The sequence below is a fragment of the Acipenser ruthenus genome, chromosome 15, assembly GCF_902713425.1.
Source record: "Acipenser ruthenus chromosome 15, fAciRut3.2 maternal haplotype, whole genome shotgun sequence".
NCBI lineage: Eukaryota > Metazoa > Chordata > Actinopteri > Acipenseriformes > Acipenseridae > Acipenser > Acipenser ruthenus.
In genome coordinates this window covers 15,961,968-15,986,960 of record NC_081203.1, presented here as the reverse complement: position 1 = coordinate 15,986,960, position 24,993 = coordinate 15,961,968, and the positions used below count along the sequence as shown (strand labels likewise).

Here is a 24,993-nt window from a genome sequence, read left to right as displayed (position 1 = left end):
CAACAGTTAATGCCATGGTGTTCCTATGAGCGACGTGATTTTCCCATGAACACCTCGGCACTGCTCAGCTGTGTCACCTGACTTCCTCTTGAACACTCCACCCACTTCTACCTTGCTGTCAATCATCACCATCATCATCGCCTTTGCATTTTTCTACAACACACCTGCTTCTGAACCAAGCAATGATACTTGCAGCCTTAGCAAAGTGTCTGAGGAATGTCTTTTTGTGATTACTGTAGATTTTGGTCATGGTTTTGAAGGAAACAGTCAATACAAGTTTCAGCGTCTCAATTAGAATTAGCAGACAAGCGACTGCAGCAGGATAGCCTACTTTATCCTCAAAGCAGTTTTGTTATTTACAGCATTCAAACTTCATTAGGAAAGTGAAGATTTTTTTTTTTTTTTTTTGTGCAAACTCCACTTGTGTAATAATCATTAACAGCACTGGAAGCTTGTGCAATGTCACGTGAACTGTAGATAGAAATCTATAACATATGCCTTGGTATAAAATATATTTAACTGCTGCTATACAGATTTTATTTACCCCGTGCTAAAAAATAACGTACTCTTCTCTGCTCTTAAATAATAACCCAGTGGTTCCCCTGCCATTCTACAGGCCCGGCGGCTGCCTTTTTTGACCCGGCATGCCGCTGGGCCTGTAGAATGGCAGGGGAACCACTGGGTTGGAAAAAGTGACATTTGGTGTTTTACGTCCTGTGAATAACCCTGTGGTTGTACTGAAACATGATTGGCTGTGAAATTACAGCCAATACAGGAAGTGGCCAATTATCGCGGAATTAGGTCAGACGGTCTGAAAGTAATTAATGCTCGTCTTGCTTTCATACCCTTCACATTCAGACCGTCACCCAAAAAGCGGACCGCCGAAGGTCAGTCAAATACCGTCCATTTTCTCCTCAATAGGGAGAGGGGAGCTCTGAGTTTTGAACACACTGAATCGGAGACCTCCTATTCCTCTGCACTGGGAGAGGGGAGCTCTGAGTTCTGAACACACTGAATCGGAGACCTCCTCCTCCTTCGCGCTGGGAGAGGGGAGCTCTGAGCTTGTGTTCCACTGACGCCCACACAAAGCTGTTTTTCCCTGTGTGGCAGGAACTGCAGTGTTTGAACTTGGCAGGTCTTTTTGTTCTCTACCACGTTCTAACCTCTGCGTTTCCTGGTGGAGGCAAGAAGAAACACATGAAGAGGTTGTAGCTACTGTAGCAAAGTAACTGCATGGATCTTGCCTCTTGCGAACTTTGGTTGACCTCTTGTTTTCAAATGTGCAGTTTTATAGCAAACCTATATTTTCATTGTAAAACATGACATCTGGTGCTGCACTTAAAGTTCTCAGTTTGGTTTGTGTACGACTGATGCAGTCTAAAGGTTTATTATCCAGCTCTTCAAAAACCAGCTCTTATTTCCTCTCTGTAGCATCATTATTCCCACAAACCTCTTGTGTTGCTGATGTTCCAGTTGGTTTGCTGACCCTATGCTATCAATACACACATACCAGTTCACAAAGCTTTAACTCCCTCAGTATGGAAAGATTGTTAGAAAAGGTTTAATCGACAAACATTTGATATGCATGATCCTTTTACAGTGCATAGTGGTCCAGTTCACTACCAAGCAGAACTGCAGAGTGGACCGACAGCATGTGTATGCGTGCGTGTGTGCTGTTTTATTGACATCTCACCCCCTTTGTGGAGGTCTGAAGGCTTGGCATGTGTCCACACATGTGGTTAGAAGGGTTTTTGTTCTGATAGTCGATGCTGGGAGTATAGGGCAGGGATGTCAAACTCATCTGGCAGCAAGGGCCATTTAAGTTAAGACTGTTGACTTGGTTGGCCGCACCGTAAAAAAATAAAATAAATAAATAATAAATAAAAAAATAATACATAATAATGTACCTGAAAATGTCTGTCTATAGAAATTGTATGTAGGCCAATATACTACTTTACACAAAACACATTCCCCCCACTGCACGATTCCTAGTCATCAACATATGCGGGCACGGTTTCAATCAGTTAATCAACGTATTACTTCATGTATTTTATAGTGCAAAAATAGGCAGATATAACTGGAAGCAGCTTTCCTAGAACACTGACAAAAGAACTCAATATCACAAATTTAATATCATGGAGGAAATGGAGTATTTTACTTTCAATGGAAATCTCAAACAGAACAAACAAAAAGTCAGCGTATATAATGCAAAGTAGCCTTGAGCTGCTGTTTGCACTGAAAATCAATCGGCACCATCTGATGATCTGGCGGGGCTGTTGTCACATTACAGGGAAATGGGTTTGCAAATAACTCAAAGATGTTTTGATGAAACTGGAAGTCTTGAAATCGACAATCAAATGATTTGATCAGGTTTGCTACTTTTTTCACGGCAGCGCTTGCAGTCATTCATCAAATGAATCTTTGTGTAGCTCTTGAATCTCTTGGCAGGCAGTGAAGTGAAAAAAAAAATTAATTTGAAACATGCTGCTGCCACAAATTCATCTTGGCTTTGAAAGCTCTCACCTCTTCTGAGATTACTGAGCTGCACAAGATGTTTTCCTCGTACCATGGGCAGCAGTGTGGAGTAGTGGTTAGGGCTCTGGACTCTTGACCGGAGGGTTGTGGGTTCAATCCCCAGTGGGGGACACTGCTGTTGTACCCTTGAGCAAGGTACTTTACCTAGATTGCTCCAGTAAAAACCCAACTGTATAAATGGGTAATTGTATGTAAAAATAATGTGATATCTGTATAATGTGAAAAAATGTATAATGTGATATCTTGTAACAATTGTAAGTCGCCCTGGATAAGGGCGTCTGCTAAGAAATAAATAATAATAATAATAATAATAATAATAATAATAATAATAATAATAATAACATCAAGTTCTGTATTTGACAGAACTGAAAGAACTGCTTCAGTACTGCCCTTGACTCGGCCATCGTACATGTGAAAATACAGTAAATCATCATACTGCAATTCCAACTCATTTAACAAGGCACAAAACTGTCGATGCTGCAAACCCCTGCTGTGAATGAAATTCACACACTTGATAACAAAGCTCCTTACGTGTTCGAATCCTGCAGCTTTTCCATGTAATGCCTGATGATGCAGAATGCAGTGCAAGAAACTTGGTACTTCTGCATTTCTTTCTTCCATTTTTCCCAGCACTCTGACAGCCAGCTCACTCTTTTACCCAGTCATATGGTGTCCCAGTTAGTTTCTTCCCAGGTAATGCTGCACTTTCCATGGCTTCTTGAAGTTTTTAAAAAATCCTTTCCTATGGTTGTGGTGTTCATGCTTAAACTTAAAGGCTCTTCAATAGCATTAAAGTTAATATTTTCTGCCATTTCAGTAATTTGCTAACAAATTTGCTAACAATAAAACTGGCCTCCACAGCACTTTCATTTTTTCTTATTTTCACTTTGTCAGCATGAGCCATGCTGTCAAATTCAGTGAAAAAATAATCTGTCCAATGATGAAGGAATCTTCTGTATTCCGCCTCCACCTTTCACTTCAGTGACATCTCCAACTACTTTTTGGCTACTGGTTTAAAATTTTACACAAGGTCAAATAAATAGTTTAAACAAGCCTTCGCTATCCTAATCAAAATCATGTGTGCTGTGCTGTTACACGTCTACGTGAGGAAACGGGTCCTATGCGCCATTTGATAGGCTATTTTACTACCTCTGTGATCTGTGATTGGCTAAATGGGAATGTCACTCCTACAATGCAGACTACACATGTTGAATACACATCATATATTAGAGGCAGGTTGTTTAAAAGATGAATTCCAAAATGATACAGTACATCAGTGCAATTTTAGAAACTTGGAAACTAAAAATTGCCCCCGGCCGTATGCTTGACACCCCTGGTCTAGGTGGATTGAATCCCCTTCCCACCCTATAAAGGTAAGACATTGAGTTTGGCTTCTAAATAAATCTAGATGCTAAACTTATTTGACAAATCCAGCATCTTTTAAAAAGCAAATGGAAGATATGAAAGCATGTTTGTTGTGAGGAGGATATACAGAAGGATTTTTTAAATGCTGCTCACTCGCTGGCCGTGCTCGCGATTCTTCTTTTCTGCCTGGCCACCTCATTAAACTGATTGTGTTTTGATCAGCTGAGGGGGAGAGCCGAATGGTTCAGCTGTCTTTGAAACTGCATAACGATAAGAATAGTCAAACCTGCAAGGAGTAGGAAAATAAAACATTAAAATCTCAAAAGAAAACTACCTTTTAATGAGAATATTCAGCATGACGTCTGGAGGACCAATGAGAATGTTGATAAGGATAATGGATTGTAAGCCTTATCTCTGGGTACCCTCCTATAGTGTTCAGCAGTACTGCTGTTCAGTGTGGCTGGACCTAGTTCTTAAGCAGGAACAAGGTTGTCAGGCTGGGTTGGTGTAGGAATGCATCATCCAGCCTGGAGCGCACGGTCACGTGGACAATTGGGAAGATTCCCCTGATAAACGGGGCCCTGTAGACATTCTGCTACTGTGTTGTGTTGCTGTCGCTTCGGGCCCAGCATGGGAGTGGTTAGAAAGGCGACTGCCATGATTGGTTTGGTGTCCTGTCTGTCATGGGATTTTAGGGTTGGCTGTACTGCTCTGTTCTCTGCAGACTCTTTGTTCGTCCCCCATCACCATTGTGGGTGTAGGTTTTTAAAAGGTGCTGTGACTTTAAAGCGATTTATCCACAAGGGTGAACCAAAACCTTTTATTTCCAATATTTGTTTGCTGCCGGATAAGCGGCGCAGTGCTCACACTGTGTTGAAGGTTGGCCTCTAATCCTCAGCCAGGACTGTTAAGCCAACATCCCCAGACACACCTTTCGGGTCACAGATCTGTCCTTCCTAAACTCAACCACTGCCTAGCTTTCAAACAGCCACTTCTGTTCTTGCACCCTTACTTTAAATGGGGATAGAAGGACATTACCGGAAACAATGTTGAATCTCGGTGAAAACACCAGTTTTAAAATCTGTCTTTCTGTCTTTCTTTCTGTCTTTCTGCCTTTCTTTCTGCCTTTCTTTCTTTCTGCTACTCTTCCTCTTCTCCCCTGTTCCTTCACCACCCTCTCCCCTCTCTCAGCTGCATTTTTGCTGCTTCTAGGCTGGGCTCTGCTGTTGCCGTGGCAACCAGTTCAGAGCACTGCAGAGCTCACAAGGGAGAGAGGATGTCTTTAGATTTAAATAGTCTAAACAGTTAAATAGGCTGCTGCATTAAATAGGCTGCTGCATTAAATAGTCTGCTGACCTATAAGAACCTGTAAAAGAGCAATAAACCATGTTGAACTGCTTCTATAATGTCCGTATATGATGTCTACCATACACTGTCTTCCTTCTTCCTGAGGCTGCACATCCCCAGTGGATATCGTGGAGTCACTGTACACATGTATGTCACACATACAGTTTCATAACTTGATATCCGCTGTGGAGGAACCTGGCAGTCTGTCTGTACGTCTGATCAAGTGTCACGCTTACATTTCAGCAGTATATATGATGGATGGGGAAATATGGCACTGAAATACGTAGTTGTAGTCAAAAGTTTACATACCCCAATGGAAATTTATAGAAATTTCCCCAAATCAGACAATTTTAGGAAAAATCTTGTGTAGCAAAAGTTTTGCTTTTGTGGATGAGGATGAGGAAGAAGTTAGAAGAAATAGATGTTTACAATTATTTATTTATCTATTTATTTATTTATTTATTTATTTTTGCAAAACTCCAAAAATGCTAATTCAGAAGTATTCATACCCTTTGATGCTATGATAGTATTGTCTACAATGTGCTAGACATTTCAATGTGATAATGCATAACCTAATTCTAGAAAATGCTGGATTGTAGGTGAACATTCTTAGAGTATAAAAGGGTTAGGCATAGGATGATTGCTGTCATTACCAATAAGTCAATATGGGAAAAAGGTAAAGAGCTATCTGAAGACCTTAGGAAGAAAATTATTTATCAAAGCTGGATAAGGGTACAAGAAGATTTCCAAGCATTTGAATGTCCCAATTTCAACTACTGTTTCTATTATCAAGAAGTACAGGACTCATGGTACTGTCACAACTTTCACCAAGAAAAAGTAGAAGAATTGTGAGGAAGGTTAATAAGAATCTGAGATTGACTGACTGCCAAAGATATTCAAAGTGAACTGGCTGCAAGTGGGACTGGGGTTTCCATTTCAACCATAAGTCGAGTATTGCATGGTGAAGGTCTCAATGGTTGCAGGCCAAGGAAAAAGCCACTCAAAGTCCCGATCTAAATCTGATTGAGAGTCTTTGGTATGAGTTGAAGGCTGTGCACAAGAGAAGACCTTGGAATTTGAATGAACTGGAACAATTTTGCATTGAAGAATGGTCCAAAATCACAAAAGAATCATGCCAAAAGCTCATTGACAAATAATTTAATAGGTTATTATTGCTAAAGGTGCCTCAAGTAGATTTTAATTTCGTTTTCCTTGTTAGGTTAGGAATACTGTTGAATTGGCATTTCTGGAGTTTTTCAAAAAAAAATTGCTGAAATAAGTAATTCTTGTAACTTTTTTTTTTTTTTTTTTTTTATCATCCACAAAAGCAAAACTTCTGTTTTTGGGAGATTTCTAGAAATTATTACAAACTCACTTTATACAGGAATGTCCCTCCCAACGTGAACACGGACTGAATGCCAACCTCTAACTGAAATACTTCCAGGGCTACTTTAAGTGGGACACCCTGTATCGTACAGACATGAAGTAGCTTGATGCACAGGATTGTAGAGATCATGAATTAAAAAAACAAAAGTACTGAGACGTGAAGGTGTGTTTACAGCACACAGGTTGTACAGCAGTACATACATTCTGTGATACAGATAAAAGTCTTTCTATCTAATGAACTGTCAATTGTGTTTTTTTTTGTTTTTTTTTTTTAAAGAAACTTCCCATTCATAAGTCCTTCACTTTTTAGTGCTATGCTGCACAATGCAGTTCTGTGACTAACTTTCTATTCAAATGATGACTGCACTTGTTGTATTACACTGCACTCGAGTATATTGAAATAGTGCCGCAGGGAATGAATTACGGTACGCTGAGAGGGTCAAGACAGGTGAGTAACACGTGTTTACAACATTAATCTAAAACAGCGGTTTTGTTCTGGAGCATTGTCTGGGGTTTGGTTTGTGTTACTATGGCTGGTGATTTTCTCTGTGTCCTTTTTACCTGTACTCTCACACTCTGTGTAAATATTGACACTTGCTGGTTTTGAAAGAGCATCTGCTTCCAGTGACAGGCTCTTTGGAAATGAAAGCATCATTGTGCACGGAAATTACCTTTTCAGCTGCTCACCGCTTGTTCAACAAAGACATTTAGAAAATATACACAGTATACAAAAACAATCACAAACTGAAACCAGCAGGTATTTGGTCTGTAGCGAGGCACCAAATTATAGGCAACAAGATGTCCTAGAGAGGTGGTGTAAAGGACAAGAAGTATTACACAAAGGCTTTAATATATCCAGTTGTCTCTGACTAAGAGAACACCCCTTGGGAAGCAAGCGGAGTGTTCACTTAGCTGAAGTGTTCTCTAAGATGGAGTTAGCAACCAGACACTATGAATCAATCAATCAATCAATAAATATGCTTGACTTGTCATGATGCACGTGCATCAACATATAAAATGAACTGAATAAGTAAGAGAAAAGCAATAGGCAAATGTATGTTAATAAATGTTAGTGCTGAGACGAACATTGAATTTCCATGTGCTGATATTCGTTCATGATTTAAACATCGTGGATATTCGTTCATTTTCTAAACTTTATCAAAGCCATTACATTTAATACTGTAATAAAGCTGAAAAATATCCCTGATGTAAGAAAGGCCTTACTTTAGCCTTGTGAATGTAACTACAAAACAAAGAAAGCAATGCAGTAGTTAAATCTTGTGTGTTTCAAGTAGAAACAAAGTAGACCACGCATTATTAAATAGTTCCTGCCATTGTTGTGTCTTCACAATAAACAAAGTGGCCATAGACACGTTTTCATCAAGTAATAACATTCGTTTTTAACTTGAATAAACACTTCAAATAAAATAATCAGGGAAAAAGCAGGCGTTTGTACAATGAAAAAAAGCATTTACTTTGTTTTATTTCTCTTTTTTGCATTCCACTTACAAAAACTAGGAATGCATTATTAAAGAAAATGAAAACGTTGATTACTTTGAGTCATTTCTTTTGCAAGTATGACCTGTATCCAATTGCAGACAGAAATGGACCTGATTTGACTTGGAATCTATATTTTATTATTTATTTTCTTTATTTATGTATTGGCATTTATTTATCAAATAATGAACAGCAACACTCACCCAGAGTGTGGGGCTGATCTTAGCTGACATTCGGACGCCCCAGGAGAACACGCCCCTACTGCTCCACGCCTGCCAATGGGGTGCTGGCAGGAAACACCCCCACTCGCAGCAGCAGCAGTGACAATGGCAAGCAGGTGACAAGCAAGGGAAAGCGAACAGCGGTTTCAGCAGAGTAAATCTTGCCGCTGGCCTTTGCGATAATATATAGAAAATCTCTAACGGATCAAATAATTTCTGACGGATACACTTTTTTTTTTTTTTTTTTTTTTTTCTGCCTTTTGAATACATGTAAAAAAAATAAAATAATAATTTGAATATTTTTCCCTGCACTAATAAACTATAATTATAAAGAAACAAACTAATGTTAATAAATTCTGTCTCTCTCTGTCTGTCTGTCTGTCTGTCTGTCTGTGTGTCTCGCACCCCCCGATTGAGACACACGGCTGACAAATCTACATGCTGTATTGTACAACTACTTGGAGGTTGTGCTTCTTCACATTTTCCTTTTACTTTCTCTAGTTCCTGACAACACACACTATCTCTGGCAGACTTCATGTTCTGGCAATTACCACAGCAACACCTGCCAGTTCAAGAGTTTTATTTCGAAATGAAGGGAGCATAGGCGAAGTGGTTTCGTACCAGTATATTCTAGAAGATCTTCCCTTAAGCCACTACTGTCTGAGGAAATGGCATCGGACTTGGAATCGGAGCTGCTTCCAGTCTTGAAGCCACATTTACTTGTGACTGACCTGACACAATCACTAAGTGGACAACACTCGTCCTTCAGCGTGTTCCCTTCGTGACGTCACGAGTCCAACGTCACGGTACCTGCTCAGCTATGAAACAATCTGCTTTTACATCGTGGTGTTCCCCAGTTTTGAGTTACAGGATTTTTTTTTTTTTTTTTTTACGTAATTGTTTGAAGTGTTAAAGAACACATTTCACGTGTTTCTGGCATTTATAAATTGGGCTGTGGTTCCCCTTTAAACTGGGCTGTGGTTCCCCTGCCAGTGAGCGAGACCTGGCATGTCTGCTGCAGTTCAATGAGGGATGTTTATTTCCCCTTGACTAGGTGACTTTGTAATCCGCCTGCTTGAAAAGTATAACTGATGCAGCTTCCGTGTTTAATTGCAGTAAAGGAAGGACTTTGCAATGAAAATGAACTAAGCTCTGCTGAAGCAAATGAATGACATACTGATTTCATTCAGTGGCTGATGTCTTGGGGTTTAGTTGGGAGTCTAAACGTTTACGTGTGCGTGTGTTTGTGTATTGTGCACAAACGTGACACCCTCCACTCACCAATAGAACTACATCGGTCACCTATTGTGCTTGGGACTCATAATTTGGACTCATTTGTGGCAGTGCTACAGTAGTCACAAATTGGGAGTCGAGTCTTGGACATGCCAAGCTCGAGTCAAGGCACAGAGTTTGCTCAAGTAGAGTCATTAGTTCTGACAGTTCAAGACGGCTTATTAATTGGATTCATTTTACAAGAGATTAGCAATATACAAGTAAAGAAAATAATTTCAATTAAATGCTAAATTGAGATGCACAATAATGTGGTCACACTTGCCCCACTGATGTTCACTATGAAAGGTCCACGGTTTCTGCCTTGTGTTTTGTCTCCATTTCAGTGAATTCACAATTCCTTGGCCTATTTATAGCAGGTTTTGTTATTGACCATACAGAGGCCCTTTTACCTGTGCTCGGTTGGGTTGGATGTACAGTAATGGATACCACAAAACAAGAATGCATTTAACGACTTATTTACAAGTTTACTGATGGCGGCCTGAGTTTTTCACCTTTTCTCAACAGTAAAACTCCCTGACAGTTGTGTGTGTGGTTTTTTTTTTTTTTTTTTTTCCCAGATACCTTAACTATATGAGAAAATGTTGTGGCATTTAATTTGAACATAGCAGCTACAAAGGAAAACAGTCCAAGTAAATGCAACTGAGGCGAAATCAGAGTTTTAAAACCATTGCATACTCGCATATATGTGTGCTCCAGTTCAAAATCAATGAACTCAACTGAATTTTCTTATTATAGAAAGAAATGTCTGTTGAAAGGCTAAGAGTTTAGCATAATAATGTGTGTTACAAAATACCGGTAAGTAATTTTCGTTATTTTCAGATAAAGGGTTGTTTCATTAATGCACTTAAAAAAATAAATAAATAAAAATAAATACTGAAAATATTTCACACAGAACGCATCGCACCATAAACCCTTTAACAATATACTTGGCACAATAAAATCCCAGTTTGTCTAAATAAAATCACCAGTGTAGTTAAAATGCGCAAATGTACAGTAATACTAAGAGGTCAATTGTATTTTGAATAACCCTACTAACGTAAAAGCCTGGTATTGTAGCTGCTGTTTTCATAAACACATGCAAAGTACTCCAGCAGCACAAATGAACATTTTTTTTATTTTTATTTTTTTTTAACCAGTGTAGTAATTGATCTGTTTACCCGATACGACAAAATCCAGCCCATCATGCTCGTTTTGGTTGTTAGAAATCTTGCAAAGAAAGTAAATTAGACAAAAGACAACCACTAGGGCTACTAAAATAAACTGTAAGTACTTTTTATTGCTTTCATGCTGACCCTGTAACTGTCTGCATTGGCAGACTTTTGCAGTGTGACTGAAGCAGGGTTGCCAGATTTCTGACCAGAAAAATAGCAACCTCATTCTTCAAAACAAGCACAACCCATGTTTAGAGTGTGGCCGTTGTTTATGTAAATTCCAACCTGCGACTCAAGTTCCAGCCGTGACTCTCAAAAAACAGACCCAGTCCCTGTTATAAGTGGACTTGGCACCTCTGCTCGGAGGCGTTGTGTGCTTTCCTCTGATCCCGCAGTGTTCAGGAAACTGATCTGCTAGCAGTGAAGTCTCTGTTCATTCTGGTCTTTCCACCACTCATGCATGCAAGTAAAAACACAGCAGTCTCACAGCAACACATTACACAAAATACGGATTAACACAAAATCCAAAAAAATATAAGAACATTGCTAACATTTGACATGTGGTAGAGTTTTAATGACACATGTCGGCAAATTTTATATTTTTGCACTTTATAGCAAATGCACTGTGACGAAATAAACAAGTATCAATGAACTCTCTTTTGATCAGCTTCTAGCGCGTTCCTGTTATGTGTTGCCTTTGCTGTGACTTATAAAAAAAAGTAATGTGCACTGGGATTCACTTACACCAAAAGAGCAGAAGAAACTACAGCCAAAATAAACTTCAGCAAAGAGATCGTGGTGGCGATCTCAAAGACGTTCAATAAATTGATGGGGTTTCCTCCCATTTATTTTACTTATTTTAAAACACTTTTGACATTTTGACTGTCCGTTCAACCAGATTGCTGTTGTCATCTGGCTGAAATCCAAAATAGTTTCACACCAAGCTTCTCTCTCCGGCATTCGCCATGACTGCTGCATTCTCAGAAAGCGCAAGGAAAAAGCAGAAATGAGTCGGCTTCGTTCATATTGTTTTTAAAGCACACAATTTAGTTTTTTTTGTTTTTAAAAGCTTAAAAAAAACTCAGTAGTGATATCGAAAAACCATGATACTTTGATCTTTATTTTACCCCGATATTGGGTATCGTAGGATTTTGGTATCATGATATACCGGTCACAAATGGAGATTAGATAAAGGGGCATTCAGAACAGAAAATAGGAGGCACTCATTTACACAGAATTGTGATGGTCTGGAACCAACTCCCCAGTAATGTTGTTGAAGCTGACACCCTGGGATCCTTCAAGAAGCTGCGTGATGAGATTCTGGGATCAATAAGCTACTAACAGCCAAACAAGCAAGATGGGCCAAATGGCCTCCTCTCATTTTTGTAAACTTTCTTTTCTTTGTGTTCTTATATATGGGCATTATTACCCTATAGTGCATATACTTTAAAAAGGGATTGATTTGTAGACGTAGTCTGGGGCAGTGCCGTGACTGCGGGCTTCACAAAGATGCACATTTGAAAGTTAAAAAACAATGCCTGGGCCCAGTTTCAAAGCTGTAATATAGTAGAAATTGGCCTGACTCCTGAAAGCTGCTTTCCTTTGTCAGATATCTGGCTGCCTTCTTCCAAGTGTCTGATGTGGGAAGGGAGGAGAGATCTTCCTAGTGTGTGTGGAAGGGGAGGAGAGCAGAGATCTTCCCAGTGTGTGTGTGGAATGGGAGGAGAGGAGCGGAGAGATCTTCCGTGTGTGTGTGTGTGTGGAAGGGGAGGAGAGGAGAGGAAAGATGTGTGTGTGTGTGGAAGGGGAGGAGAGGAGAGATCTTCCCTGTGTGTGTGTGGAAGGGGAGGAGAGGAGAGATCTTCCCTGTGTGTGTGTGTGTGTGGAAGGGGAGGAGAGGAGAGATCTTCCCTGTGTGTGGGTGTGTGGAAGGGAAGGAGAGGAGAGATCTTTCCTGTGTGTGTGTGTGTGTGGAAGGAAAGGAGAGGAGAGGAGAGATCTTCCGTGTGTGTGTGTGTGGAAGGAGAGGAGAGGAGAGATCTTCCGTGTGTGTGTGTGTGTGTGTGTGTGTGGAATGGGAGGAGAGATCTTCCCTGTGTGTGTGGAAGGAGAGGAGAGATCTTCCCTGTGTGTGTGTGTGTGTGTGTGTGTGTGGAAGGGGAGGAGAGGAGAGATCTTCCCTGTGTGTGTGTGTGTGTGTGTGGAAGGGGAGGAAAGGAGAGATCTTCCCTGTGTGTGTGTGGAAGGGGAGGAAAGGAGAGATCTTCCCTGTGTGTGTGTGGAAGGGGAGGAGAGGAGAGATCTTCCCTGTGTGTGTGTGGAAGGAAAGGAGAGGAGAGGAGAGATCTTCTGTGTGTGTGTGTGTGTGGAAAGGAAGGAGAGGAGAGGAGAGATCTTCCCTGTGTGTGTGTGTGGAAGGGGAGGAGAGGAGAGATCTTCCCTGTGTGTGTGTGGAAGGGGAGGAGAGGAGAGATCTTCCCTGTGTGTGTGTGGAAGGGGAGGAGAGGAGAGATCTTCCCTGTGTGTGTGTGGAAGGGGAGGAGAGGAGAGATCTTCCCTGTGTGTGTGTGGAAGGAAAGGAGAGGAGAGTAGAGATCTTCCGTGTGTGTGTGTGTGTGGAAAGGAAGGAGAGGAGAGGAGAGATCTTCCGTGTGTGTGTGTGTGTGTGGAAAGGAAGGAGAGGAGAGATCTTCCGTGTGTGTGTGTGTGTGTGTGTGGAAGGGAAGGAGAGGAGGAGAGGAGAGGAGAGATCTTCCGTGTGTGTGTGTGTGTGGAAGGGAAGGAGAGGAGAGGAGAGATCTTCCCTGTGTGTGTGTGGAAGGGGAGGAGAGGAGAGATCTTCCCTGTGTGTGTGTGTGGAAGGAAAGGAGAGGAGAGATCTTCCATGTGTGTGTGGAAGGGAAGGAGAGGAGGGGATAGATCTTCCGTGTGTGTGGAAGGGAAGGAGAGGAGAGATCTTCCGTGTGTGTGTGTGTGGAAGGGGAGGAGAGGAGAGATCTTCCCTGTGTGTGTGTGGAAGGAAATGAGAGGAGAGGAGAGATCTTCCCTGTGTGTGTGTGTGTGTGTGTGTGTGTGTGTGTGTGTGTGTGTGGAAGGGGAGGAGAGGAGAGATCTTCCGTGTGTGTGTGTGTGTGGAAGGGGAGGAGAGGAGAGATCTTCCGTGTGTGTGTGGAAGGGGAGGAGAGGAGAGATCTTCCCTGTGTGTGTGTGGAAGGGGAGGAGAGGAGAGATCTTCCATGTGTGTGGAGGGAGGGTGAGGGGCAGCCCTTGGACACTGGACAGTTTTTGAGAGGAGCTGGCGGTGCAGCAGGAAGTGATTTTGGGAGTCCAGTTGATTGTGAAACTGGGAGAGGGGCAGCTCACTGCACAAAGGAAGAGAAACGCCATGGTTTCCTTCAGATATTTACACACCCATTTTATTACATCTTTCCCGAATTAATTTTTTGTGAATTCTTCTGGCCGCCTGTGGTAACCATGTAGAACTAGTTGATACCGTTTATCGTATCAGCATGTAGTACTCCATATACAGTGCCCCCCTGTCTATTTCACTGTGTGACTCGCGCACTGATATTCAGTGCCCCCCAGTCTATTTCACGAAGTGACGCTCACTGATATACAGTGCCCAGTCTATTTCACGGTGTGACTCACACACCCAAAAAAGGTGAACTATTGAAATCCATGAATTGGTTAAGGGCCCTTATACAGGACAATACAAAACTTGTAAAACCTCCTGTCAACATGCCTGCCTAATAGTGAACTAACCAAATGAGTGAATTCTCGAGGGAGTGTACAAGCTTTAAGGCCCTATAGGTTATGGATTTGAGGAACTTTTTTGTGACCAAAATGAAGAAATGCCACATGTTTTTCCCTGTGTTGTCCTTAAACCCCAGAGAGCTGTACTCATGGCAGGTCTTGCAGCGTGCTTCATTGGAGCCGATTTCAGTTCAATCGGAAGTTAAAGGTAGAATAAATAAAAACCATTCTCCCGCCTCCCTGTGCCATGGTCTTTAGTTTCGTATTCTTTTGTTTCAGAAAATTGCTATGTGGTTCATAGCAATTTTCTTTACTAAAGACCATGACAAGATTCTTCTAGTTTTTGCAACATTAAGGGAGACTAAAGGTAAGAGTGAGACTGGTTGGATTATTGGCCTCATTGTATGTTAGCAGTGACTCTGCCAGTGCATCACAACGCACAGGGGTTGAAGGTGAGGCTCAAAATCGAATTAGTCTCACTGTCTCTCAAGTCAGACATTGATGCAAAAGCCCTTGTGATGAATTTTGTAAGTGTGTTTAGTAGATATTACTATTAACCTTGCTGATCTCCTGCTTTAAAAATAAGGATGTAATGAAGAACATAAACTAAGAATTGAAAACCAGAAGTTCTATATTTTAAGGTGTTCTCACAGCCCACGGCTGGTCAAGGTAGGGGTAGCAGTTTGTAGCCTGCAAATATAATAGTCTTGGCTCTGTAAAACCTGTTCATGCTTCCTAAACAAAGAAAATAGTTGAAATATTACTCGGTGCTGGTCTAAGCCCCCATTACTGTGTGAGCCCTTATGAGTCTGAAACTAAGGGGCTGATCTGGTAAAATCGCAGCCGCGTGGGGTGCAGGGCGAGTCCTACAGTGCAGGTTCGCATCCTGGCTGTGTGGGTTCGGAAGGCAAAACCGTCTGACTGTTTGTTTCTCCTCATCATGCTACAGCGAACCCTGCTTGCAATGTGCCCAGTGAGTTCAAAGTCAGACACCTGCAGTCTGGCCTTTGTCCTCCAGAGGTCGGTAGCTCACTGACATCCGCTCTCGAGTTCCTGGGTGTAAAAGAGAAAGCTGGATCGATCGTGGGATCTGAGGACGCGCACTGAACCTTCAGTTCTCCTGAGCTGTGTGGGGAATTGCTGTGGTGAGGGGAAAACATTATTGGACATTACAAATTGGGTAGAAAATTGGGGGTAAAATAATTGTGCACAATAAGTGTGTGTGTGTGTGTGTGTGTGTGTGTGTGTGTGTGTGTGTGTGTGTATATATGTGTGTGTGTGTATATATATGTGTGTGTGTGTGTGTATATATATGTGTATATATATATATATATATATATATATATATATATATATATATATATATATATATATATAAATAAATAAAGGGGGGACTGATTTTGATTGGCCCCTGCCCACCTAACTGTGTGTCTGTGGTCTGGCACAGAGAGTTGGAAAAGAGGGGAGGGGGCAGAAGGGATGCTGACAGTTCCAGGAAAAAAGCATATTTAAATAAATACGCAGCCAAAAATAGCTTTAACTGCCTTGCAGGGGATTTCTATTCCTGGCCATGGAGATATAGAATGTGACACTTTTTCACTTTTTTCTGTGTAGCCAGAGCAGCGCATTAGACCAGTGTAGCACACTTCAGTACAAGCTGCTGGGGCTTCGACACGTACAGATATGGGAACTGTTTCCACTTCCCACGCTTCAAGATTGTGCCAAATTCACAATGAACAGTCCAAAGACCAGCTCATGAAAAAAGCTCAGAAATGGTGTGATCAAACTCGCCGTGGCTTAGTCTCCCTGTTTTATTATTTATTTTTCTTAGCAGATGTTATTAGAAGGATCAAACTTGGCGTGGCTCAGGTAGTCGACCTGTTTTTTATTAGACAGTCTCCCTGTTTATTAGAAGGATCAATCTTGGCGTGGCTCAGATAGTTGATCTGTTTTTATTTGACAGTCGCCCTGTTTTTTAGAGGTCAGCAGCTGTTCATCTTTTCTATGTTACTGCTCCCTTGCACTCCTTGTGAGTGCTTCCACTGCAGTTACTGTCCTTAATCTTTTTTTTTTTCCTCTCTGTGTTGGGTGTTTTCTGCTGAGTTCAGTAGCTGCTCTTCAGGTCGAGTTGTCTGACGTAGATATATTTAACATAGGCTAGATCAGCCAAGATATCTTTGTTTGTTAGTGGCGGCACCATCTGGGGGCGGGGGGGTGTTCTGGACCTTCGAAGGTCAAAGTGTACCCTTCGCTGCAGCCCTACTGTTAGGACGGATGGACCTGAGACTGCTTTTCTTACATAAGAAAAAAAAAGTGGCTTGTGAAAACCGAGCATTACAGAATCAGAACCTAGGGATGGTTTTACATGCATAGTGGGGGTGTAGGTCATGATAACCCTTTTTCATTATACTTTAATTGTGTATTTACAGTATATTTGAAATGATTTGTTATTGGCAATGCTTCTCTTGTTGTCTGAGAGACAGACCATGTAAATTCATACTTTGCAGATTCCTGCGTTGTGCATCCCAGAGCAGCCTGTCTGATTAGTGGTGGATGTGTGCTTGTGTTGAAGCCTGTTTCAGTGGTGGATGAGTGCTTGTGTTGCAGCCTGAGTGGTGGATGTGTGCTTGTGTTGCAGCCTGTCTGATCGTGGTGTGCTTGTGTTGCAGACGTTTACAGCCTGGTGTAACTCTCACCTGAGGAAAGCTGGGACTCAGATCGAGAACATTGAAGAGGACTTCAGGGATGGCCTCAAACTCATGTTGCTGCTGGAGGTCATATCAGGTACCTCCGCCCCCTCGTCTGTCTGTCTGTCTGTCTGTCTGTCTGTCTGTCTGTCTGTCTGTCCAAGATTTACCCATGGCTGGAGTTTTAATAATGATAGTGGTCTGCAGTCTCTATACAACTGTAACATTTGCCGGTCACTGTTACAAAAGCTCTACATTGAGACGTTCCAGTGCTTTGAAAAATAAACTCCAAGTAGAAGTTTCTCGTCAGGCGATGGAGAGGGCAGGTAAATGGGTTAGTAGAGACATGCAGGGGAAGCTTCACGTCAGGCGATGGAGAGGGCAGGTAAACGGGTTAGTAGAGACCATGCAGAGGAAGCTTCACGTCAGGCGATGGAGAGGGCAGGTAAATGGGTTAGTAGAGACTATGCAGACAGAGGAAGCTTCACGTCAGGCGATGGAGAGGGCAGGTAAATGGGTTAGTAGAGACCATGCAGAGGAAGCTTCACATCAGGCGATGGAGAGGGCAGGTAAATGGGTTAGTAGAGACTATGCAGACAGAGGAAGCTTCACGTCATGCGATGGAGAGGGCAGGTAAATGGGTTAGTAGAGACATGCAGAGGAAGCTTATCGTCAGGCGATGGAGAGGGCAGGTAAATGGATTAGTAGAGACCATGCAGAGGTTTTGTTGAGTAGGTTTAAGTCACTGATAACAAAAAAGGAGGTACGCCAGTCATATAGGTGAGGTGCAGGTTAACGAAAACAAGTCATTTCAAAAAGAAAAGATGAAAACCGCACACTCGAGTGCAATCCAGAAATAATTGATTAAAAGCAAAAAGAAAAGCCGACATTTCGCCAACCGAGTGTCTTCATCGGTAAAAGTGTGTACAAAACAGATCTAGTTAAAGGGTTCAAGTAAAAAATCACAGGTGAAGAGAAGTCATTGCATTCACGTGAAAATTCAATAATTAGTATGAGATCAATCAAGGAAGATTTAACAAAGTCAATTACCAATTTAGAGTTACATAGCTAAATTGTTCTATTCGTTTGACAAAACCAATTTTAAATTGAGAAACAAACTAATGTATACAATTTTCACAAGAAGCGCTTATCAATTACCATATAGTTGCTGTACAAAAGTATAGACAATCTAGAAATATTATAAAGAAATATACAATTGTTTAGAAGGCACATTACTTGAATAAAAAATGCAAATCTATATAATCATATGAAACATTTTTTAGATTAATTAAGTCAATTGCCAATTAATGTCTCATGATTTAAGATACATAGTTCAAGTGTTCTATCCGAGTATAAAGTAAACCATTTAAAATCGAGTAACAGATGTTTTATATAGTTTTCACAAGAAGCACTTCAAATCAAATTCCACATTCATACCATGGGGGGTTAATGTTCTCAAAAAATCAATCCAAAACAATTCTCTTTGTAAAAGCAAATTATCACCTCAAATTTAACCTTTTCAATTCCTAAGTAACGAACAGAGGAGCTAGGATGTTGCGCCTCAGTAAAGTGAGCAGCTACAGGATACACTGTATTTCAACATCTAATAGTACTACGATGTTCAGTCGTTCTGGACTTAAGAGAACGAGTAGTTTTGACAATGTATGCTTTACCGCATGAACAAGATATCCTAGAGATTACACAGTCGTTTTACATGCTATTACTCCTTTTATAGGAATGGCTTTACCAGTAAGTGGATGTGCAAAGAAGTGTGACTTTTAAATGTGCTGTTACATTGAGCACAGGAGCCACATGTGTAATTCCCATCTGATAGGGGGGGCAGAAGGGTCTGTTTTGATGCAGGGGGTAAATGTGCCCTAATTAGGGTATCTCTTAAATTACACCCTTGTCTAAAAGTTAGACGGACTGGGTCTAAAAATGATTTTGATATTGTAAGATCAGATTGTAAAATATGCCAGTGTCTATTGATTATACCTTCTATTTTTTCTCGCCATTTGGAATATTTAGTAATCAACGTGACTGGATTTGAGTTGGTGTTTAAAAAATCCTGGAGATGATATTCCACGTTAAAGACATTTTAGACACAGCAGCATTGAGGCACTTGGTTTTATATCCTCTATTTTCAAAGCTGGCCCTCCTATCAGATTTTGTTTGATCCTACAAAATTGACTGTATGGTAAACTATTCTTTAAAGGTAAGGAATGGCAACTGTCTGCCCTTAACAGTGTGTTACGATCAGTAGGTTTATGATAAAGATTAGTGTACAAGCAATTCCCATCTGTGACAATCCACAAATCCAGAAAGTTAATACATTTATGATCAAATTGAGATGTAAATTTGAGATGTTCATTACAAGAATTCAGGAAGTGGTGAAATTGTTCAAGCTCCTGAACATTACCTTTCCATAAAACAAAAACATAATCAGTGTATCTTTTCCAAGTCCCTATATGTTTTAAGAAATGGTTAATCTTGGGATTCAAAATTAATCATTCTTCCAAATATCCAACATATAGATTTGCATAATTAGGGGCTAACGGAGCACCCATAGCAGTACATTTAGTTTGAAGATAAAAATCTGATTGAAAAGCAAAATAATTTTTAGTTAATACTAATCTCCTCTCTCTCTCTCCAGGCGAGCGCCTGGCCAAGCCAGAGCGAGGAAAGATGCGGGTTCACAAGATCTCCAATGTGAACAAGGCCCTGGACTACATCGCCAGTAAAGGGGTGAGGCTGGTGTCCATCGGGGCTGAAGGTGAGAAATGAACTTCCTGTGTAATCCTTGTACCAACCACAGGGGGTTCAGCACACAGCAGTGGCTACATTCATCTAAACACATGGAGGTGATGAGGTCTTCAATGATGCACGTGATTCTACATCAGCAACATGACTAGATAGCCCATTCCATCCCCTCACCACTCTGTGTGAACTGCTGTCTACTACCCTCAGGTCTTAGTTTACTTTAGAAGGGACCAAGCAGGCACTGTGATGGCTGTGTCTATGCTTGTGTGGGTGTTCTTGAGGCCCATGCTGTGTGTGACAGTCTGTGTGTGAAAGTGGAGGGGGAAGATGTGTTCGTTTGTTAAGGTGTGTGAGAGTGGAGGGGGAGATGTGTGTGTTTGTTTGTTAAGGTGTGTGAGAGTGGAGGGGGAGATGTGTTCGTTTGTTAAGGTGTGTGGGGGTGGGGGTGGGGGTGGTGGTGGTGGTGGGGGGGGGGGGGTCTGGTTGATTCATCTCTTGCCCCAGTCAGTTATTGTATACAGCTGATACAGTTATTGTGTAATCAGCTATATGATTTATAATTGAGACAGACAAATCCCATCTGAGATATCGCTCTTTTCCCAACCCAGTTCTCAGTTGTCCTCTTTAACAGCCGGTTGTGCTGAATTGTCCTCTCTGTGCTGCAGCTCTGCAGAGGCACTGAAAGCAGGCATAGCTCTGACAGAGCACAAACGGGAATGGGGCTGAATGCATCTCTTTAAGCAAAGTGAGTTTGGATGGAGCAGATGAATCCATGCAGAACCGAGCGGGTGAAACATTTACACTGTAAACACAAATACAAATAAAAACTACATTGGATTTTACTAAGTTACCTGAAAATGTTCTCTTTCTTATTAGGATGTTGCATTCCTTTTTTCCCAGCGTGTTTCCTCAGTTTGTATCTTGATGCATTGTAAGCCACTTTGATTGAATTGTGAATGTGCAAATCAGTGTGAGAATGTGATCAATACAATCGAAGAAACGGGGCTCCCCTTTCTGAATGCCTGCCTGTGTGTCCACAGAGATCGTGGATGGCAACGCGAAGATGACCCTGGGAATGATCTGGACCATCATCCTCCGCTTCGCTATTCAGGACATCTCCGTCGAGGGTAGGTCTGATTCTCCCCAGCTTTCCAATATCTCTGCTTCAGAACATAACCCAATTTACTGCACAATCAAGGGGACGCCATCTGGGGCTTGTTTGTTTTCCAGGCACTTACTAAATGCCGTAATAAATCATTCACCTGTTCATTGTACCATAGGTTTGGCCCCTTTCAGTTTAGGAGTGGTTTGGGCCCAGCTGAGCTGATGATAGTCAGTGACAGAGTGGGGCGCCGGACCGGCATTCAAAACAACAGGAAAGCATTCAGATGGGCCCGGCACGCGCTCTGTTTTCAGATGGGCCCGGCACGCGCTCTGTTTTCAGATGGGCCCGGCACGCGCTCTGTTTGTGTTTCTTTTGTAAAATATTTCTCGTGCTCATTCATAGGCTGCTAGCTCTTTTGACGAAGTCCTTGAAATTGGGCAGAGACTGTGCTGGATGGAGATGGCAGTTCTGCTGTAGGGAACACAGACCCATACCTGCTGTCAGGACTGCAGAGCCCAGTATAAAGCTGCCTGAGGTCAATCGGGAAGCAGCTTCATTCCAAGTAATCCCTGTAATGGACTGAGACAGCTTTTAGTTGCAGAAAGACATTTTTTAAGTGAAGGTCCTTGAAAGACATTTTGTAAATAGGGTGATGTGTTCTTGTTGAGGTTGTAAGCTGTATGATGCAGTCGCTCTCTGATGCATACATGTGGATGTGCTGCAGTTGTGGAGGCACAGTACTAGGTGCTCTAAAAAGTGTTGCTATTAAAACTTACAGATTTAGGTTGAAATGTAGGTCTCTGTGGCAAAGTGGTGAGTGAATACAGGTGAGTGCAGTGCAGAGCGAATATAAGACAGACAATGATTTCCAGGTGCATGGGTGTTTATTGATTTAATTAACAATGTCCAGAGCCTTATGGCAAACACCTGTAAATAATAATGTTGGAGTGATACAGCGGCGTGTATCACTCGGTATTTGTAATTCCCCGGGTTTGACCCGTAACCAAAAAGTCCAGTTTTACACACCAACACAAAACACAAACACAGTTCTTAGGGATAGTGAATATGTGTAAGTGGTGTAATACAGTTCTCCGTGAAATGCAGGGGTGAAAGTGATGTCCGGGTTTATGCTGGCTTTCGCTACAGCTCCAGATCGTCCAACTGGTAGTCTATTAAAAACAGACGACAGTTAACAAAACACTAACAAACACAAGACAAAACTCACGGTTCACGAAACAGCACACAGACTCCTTGTAGGTTTTTAGCTCTAACCATTTACCAAGGAACAGATCACGTTAGCTATGACCCCTATTTATATCCTCGCTCATGACCCCTAGTTTAACGAGCGCATCCGCTCCTCCAATCCTCAGATGCCACATCGTTTAACGTCTGGGTCACTGAGATACCGTAGCTGCGCCCCTTTCCTAAATGACCAACTTCCACCTACACTACGGAATAAATTGTCGTGCCATTTAGTTAAGGGTACTCTGTTCCCGTTACACAGTGCCCTCACAGGTCGAGAGGGAGTTCGAACACCAAGCACCATTCGATCTCTGTCACATATCCCACCGCTCCGAGTGGAGCCGAAGGAACACTCGGCTAAATCTACCTTTCCCATTACTCCCCCCTCTCGGGGGGGGGGGGGGGGGGGGGGAATAATACGCATTTTGGTGGTCTTTCCCCGCACGGTGTACCATGTGGTACATGAAGGGCTGCAATGCCAGATACCACCAAGTTATCTGGGCATTGCTGTCCTTAATTGTGCTTAACCACTTGAGTGGGGCGTGGTCAGTGACGAGATCAAATGAGTGCCCCAGCAGGTAGTATCTCAATGAGTGAGTAGCCCATTTGATGGCCAAACACTTTTTTTCGACAACGGAGTAGTTGCGCTATCGACAGAGCATTTACTTATATACAGAATGGGATGTTCTACTCCATCTACCATTTGGGACAGGACTGCACCCAAACCAACATCCGAAGCATCGGTATGGAGGATGAATCTCTTGGTGAAGTCTGGAGTGATGAGAGCGGAGGCCTGGCAAAGTCTCTGCTTAACAATATCAAACGCCCCCTGACATTCTTCTGACCACTTAATTGAATTTGGTGTGCTCTTCCTGGTGAGGTCAACAAAAGGATTAACCACTGTGGCATACTCAGGGATAAAGCGGCGGTAATAACCGGCTAACCCCAGTAGAGACCTGACCAGAGTCTTGTTTTTGGGGATTGCCGCGTCCACCAAGGCCTGGACCTTGGTGACAACGGGTTTCACCCTGCCATTCCCCATTATAAATCCAAGTATTGTGTCTCTCTTTTTGGCAAATGCACATTTTCGCAAGTTAGCTGTCAGCCGGGCTTCCCTTCGAGACTGAAGGACGGCTGTGATCCTAGCCAAATGCTCTCGCCAGGTGGAGCTGTAAATCACCACATCATCAATATACACTGCTGCATATTCACGATGTGGATGTAAAACCTGGTACATCAGTCTCTGGAAGGCAGCGGGCGCACCATGTAGCCCAAACGGCATGGTTGTGAAATGAAACAGCCTTTCTGGTGTTGAAAATGCGGTTTTCTCTCTAGAACTATGAGTTAAAGGGATCTGCCAATATCCCTAAGTCAGATCCAGAGTGGAAATAAACCTTGCCGTCCCCAGTCTATCTAGAAGCTCGTAGACCTGAGGCATGGGATACGCATCAAACTTGGCAATAGCGTTTACCTTGCGGAAATCAACGCAGAAGCGGTTGGTGCCTTCCTTTTTGGCCACTATCACAATTGGACTGCACCACTCACTCCTGGAACGCTCAACCACCCCAAATTCGAGCATGTCCCATACCTCTTTGCGAACGCCACCTTGTCGACTTTCCGGGATCCGATACGGTCTCTCTCGCACTGTGACACCTGGGGGAGAGACAATGGCATATTCAAAAAGGTTAGTTCTACCGGGCACGTCAGAAAAAACGTCGTTGAATTCCTCAATTAACATACGCAGCTCCTGTTGCTGATCAGCAAGTAACTGTTCCCCCATCGAAATGTCCTTTGTGCTAGAGGTCTCTAGCTCGGGGCCCAAATCATCCTCTATATTGCCTGGGGCTATAAATAAGGCCTCCCTTGCCTGCCAGGGCTTTAAAAAATTTATATGATAAATTTCTTTTTCATTACGGCGATCGGGCTGTCTAATTTCATAATTCACCTTTCCGATAGCCCGAATCACTTCATATGGCCCCTGCCATTTAGCACATAGTTTTGATTCTGAGGAGGGAAGCAGCAGCATTACCTTGTCTCCAGGTCGAAAGGTTCGATTTAATGCATTTTGATTGTAATGCTGCTGAGCCGATTTGAGATTGTCCTGGGCCAAACGACCGACCAAATCTAGGCGATCTCTAAGTAGGAGCACATGCTGCACTACATTTTTGGACGAGCCTTTGTGCTCTTCCCACCCCTCTCTCGACAGATCGAGGATACCGCAAGGCTGTCGGCCGTACAAGAGCTCGAAGGGGGAGAACCCTGTTGAACTCTGCGGCACCTCTCTCACTGCAAAAAGGAGGTAGGGGAGAAGTGTTGCCCAATGTTTTTGCTCCTGATTCACAAATCGTCTCGGCATCGCCTTCAAGGTCTGATTAAACCGTTCCACCAAACCGTCCATCTGTGGATGATAAACAGACGTCCTGATGGGACGTATTTTTTAATATTTTGTATACTTGCTGTAACGTATTAGACAGGAAGTTGGTTCCATGATCAGTCAAGATATCCTTGGGGATCCCTACTCTAGCCATAATCTGCACTGTGGCTATTGCAGCGGCACTAGTGGACCTCAATGGAACTGCCTCTGGATATCGCGCTGCATAATCTACCACCACTAATATATGCATATACCCAGAGTCAGAAGGTAGCAAAGG

At 42.3% G+C, this 24,993-nt stretch overlaps 1 protein-coding gene across 3 annotated transcripts in view; it reads left to right on the top strand.

Moving 5' to 3' along the window:
* The window catches only part of LOC117422225 (alpha-actinin-1), a 76,560-nt gene that overhangs the window by 12,424 nt on the left and 39,143 nt on the right, over window positions 1-24,993 (top strand). For all 3 annotated transcript variants that reach the window (XM_058987202.1, XM_058987203.1, XM_058987201.1), the window contains exons 2-4: window positions 17,218-17,332; window positions 19,889-20,008; window positions 21,036-21,122. In XM_058987202.1, coding sequence (XP_058843185.1) covers window positions 17,218-17,332; window positions 19,889-20,008; window positions 21,036-21,122 — 322 coding nt within the window. The remainder of the gene's footprint in view (window positions 1-17,217; window positions 17,333-19,888; window positions 20,009-21,035; window positions 21,123-24,993) is intronic.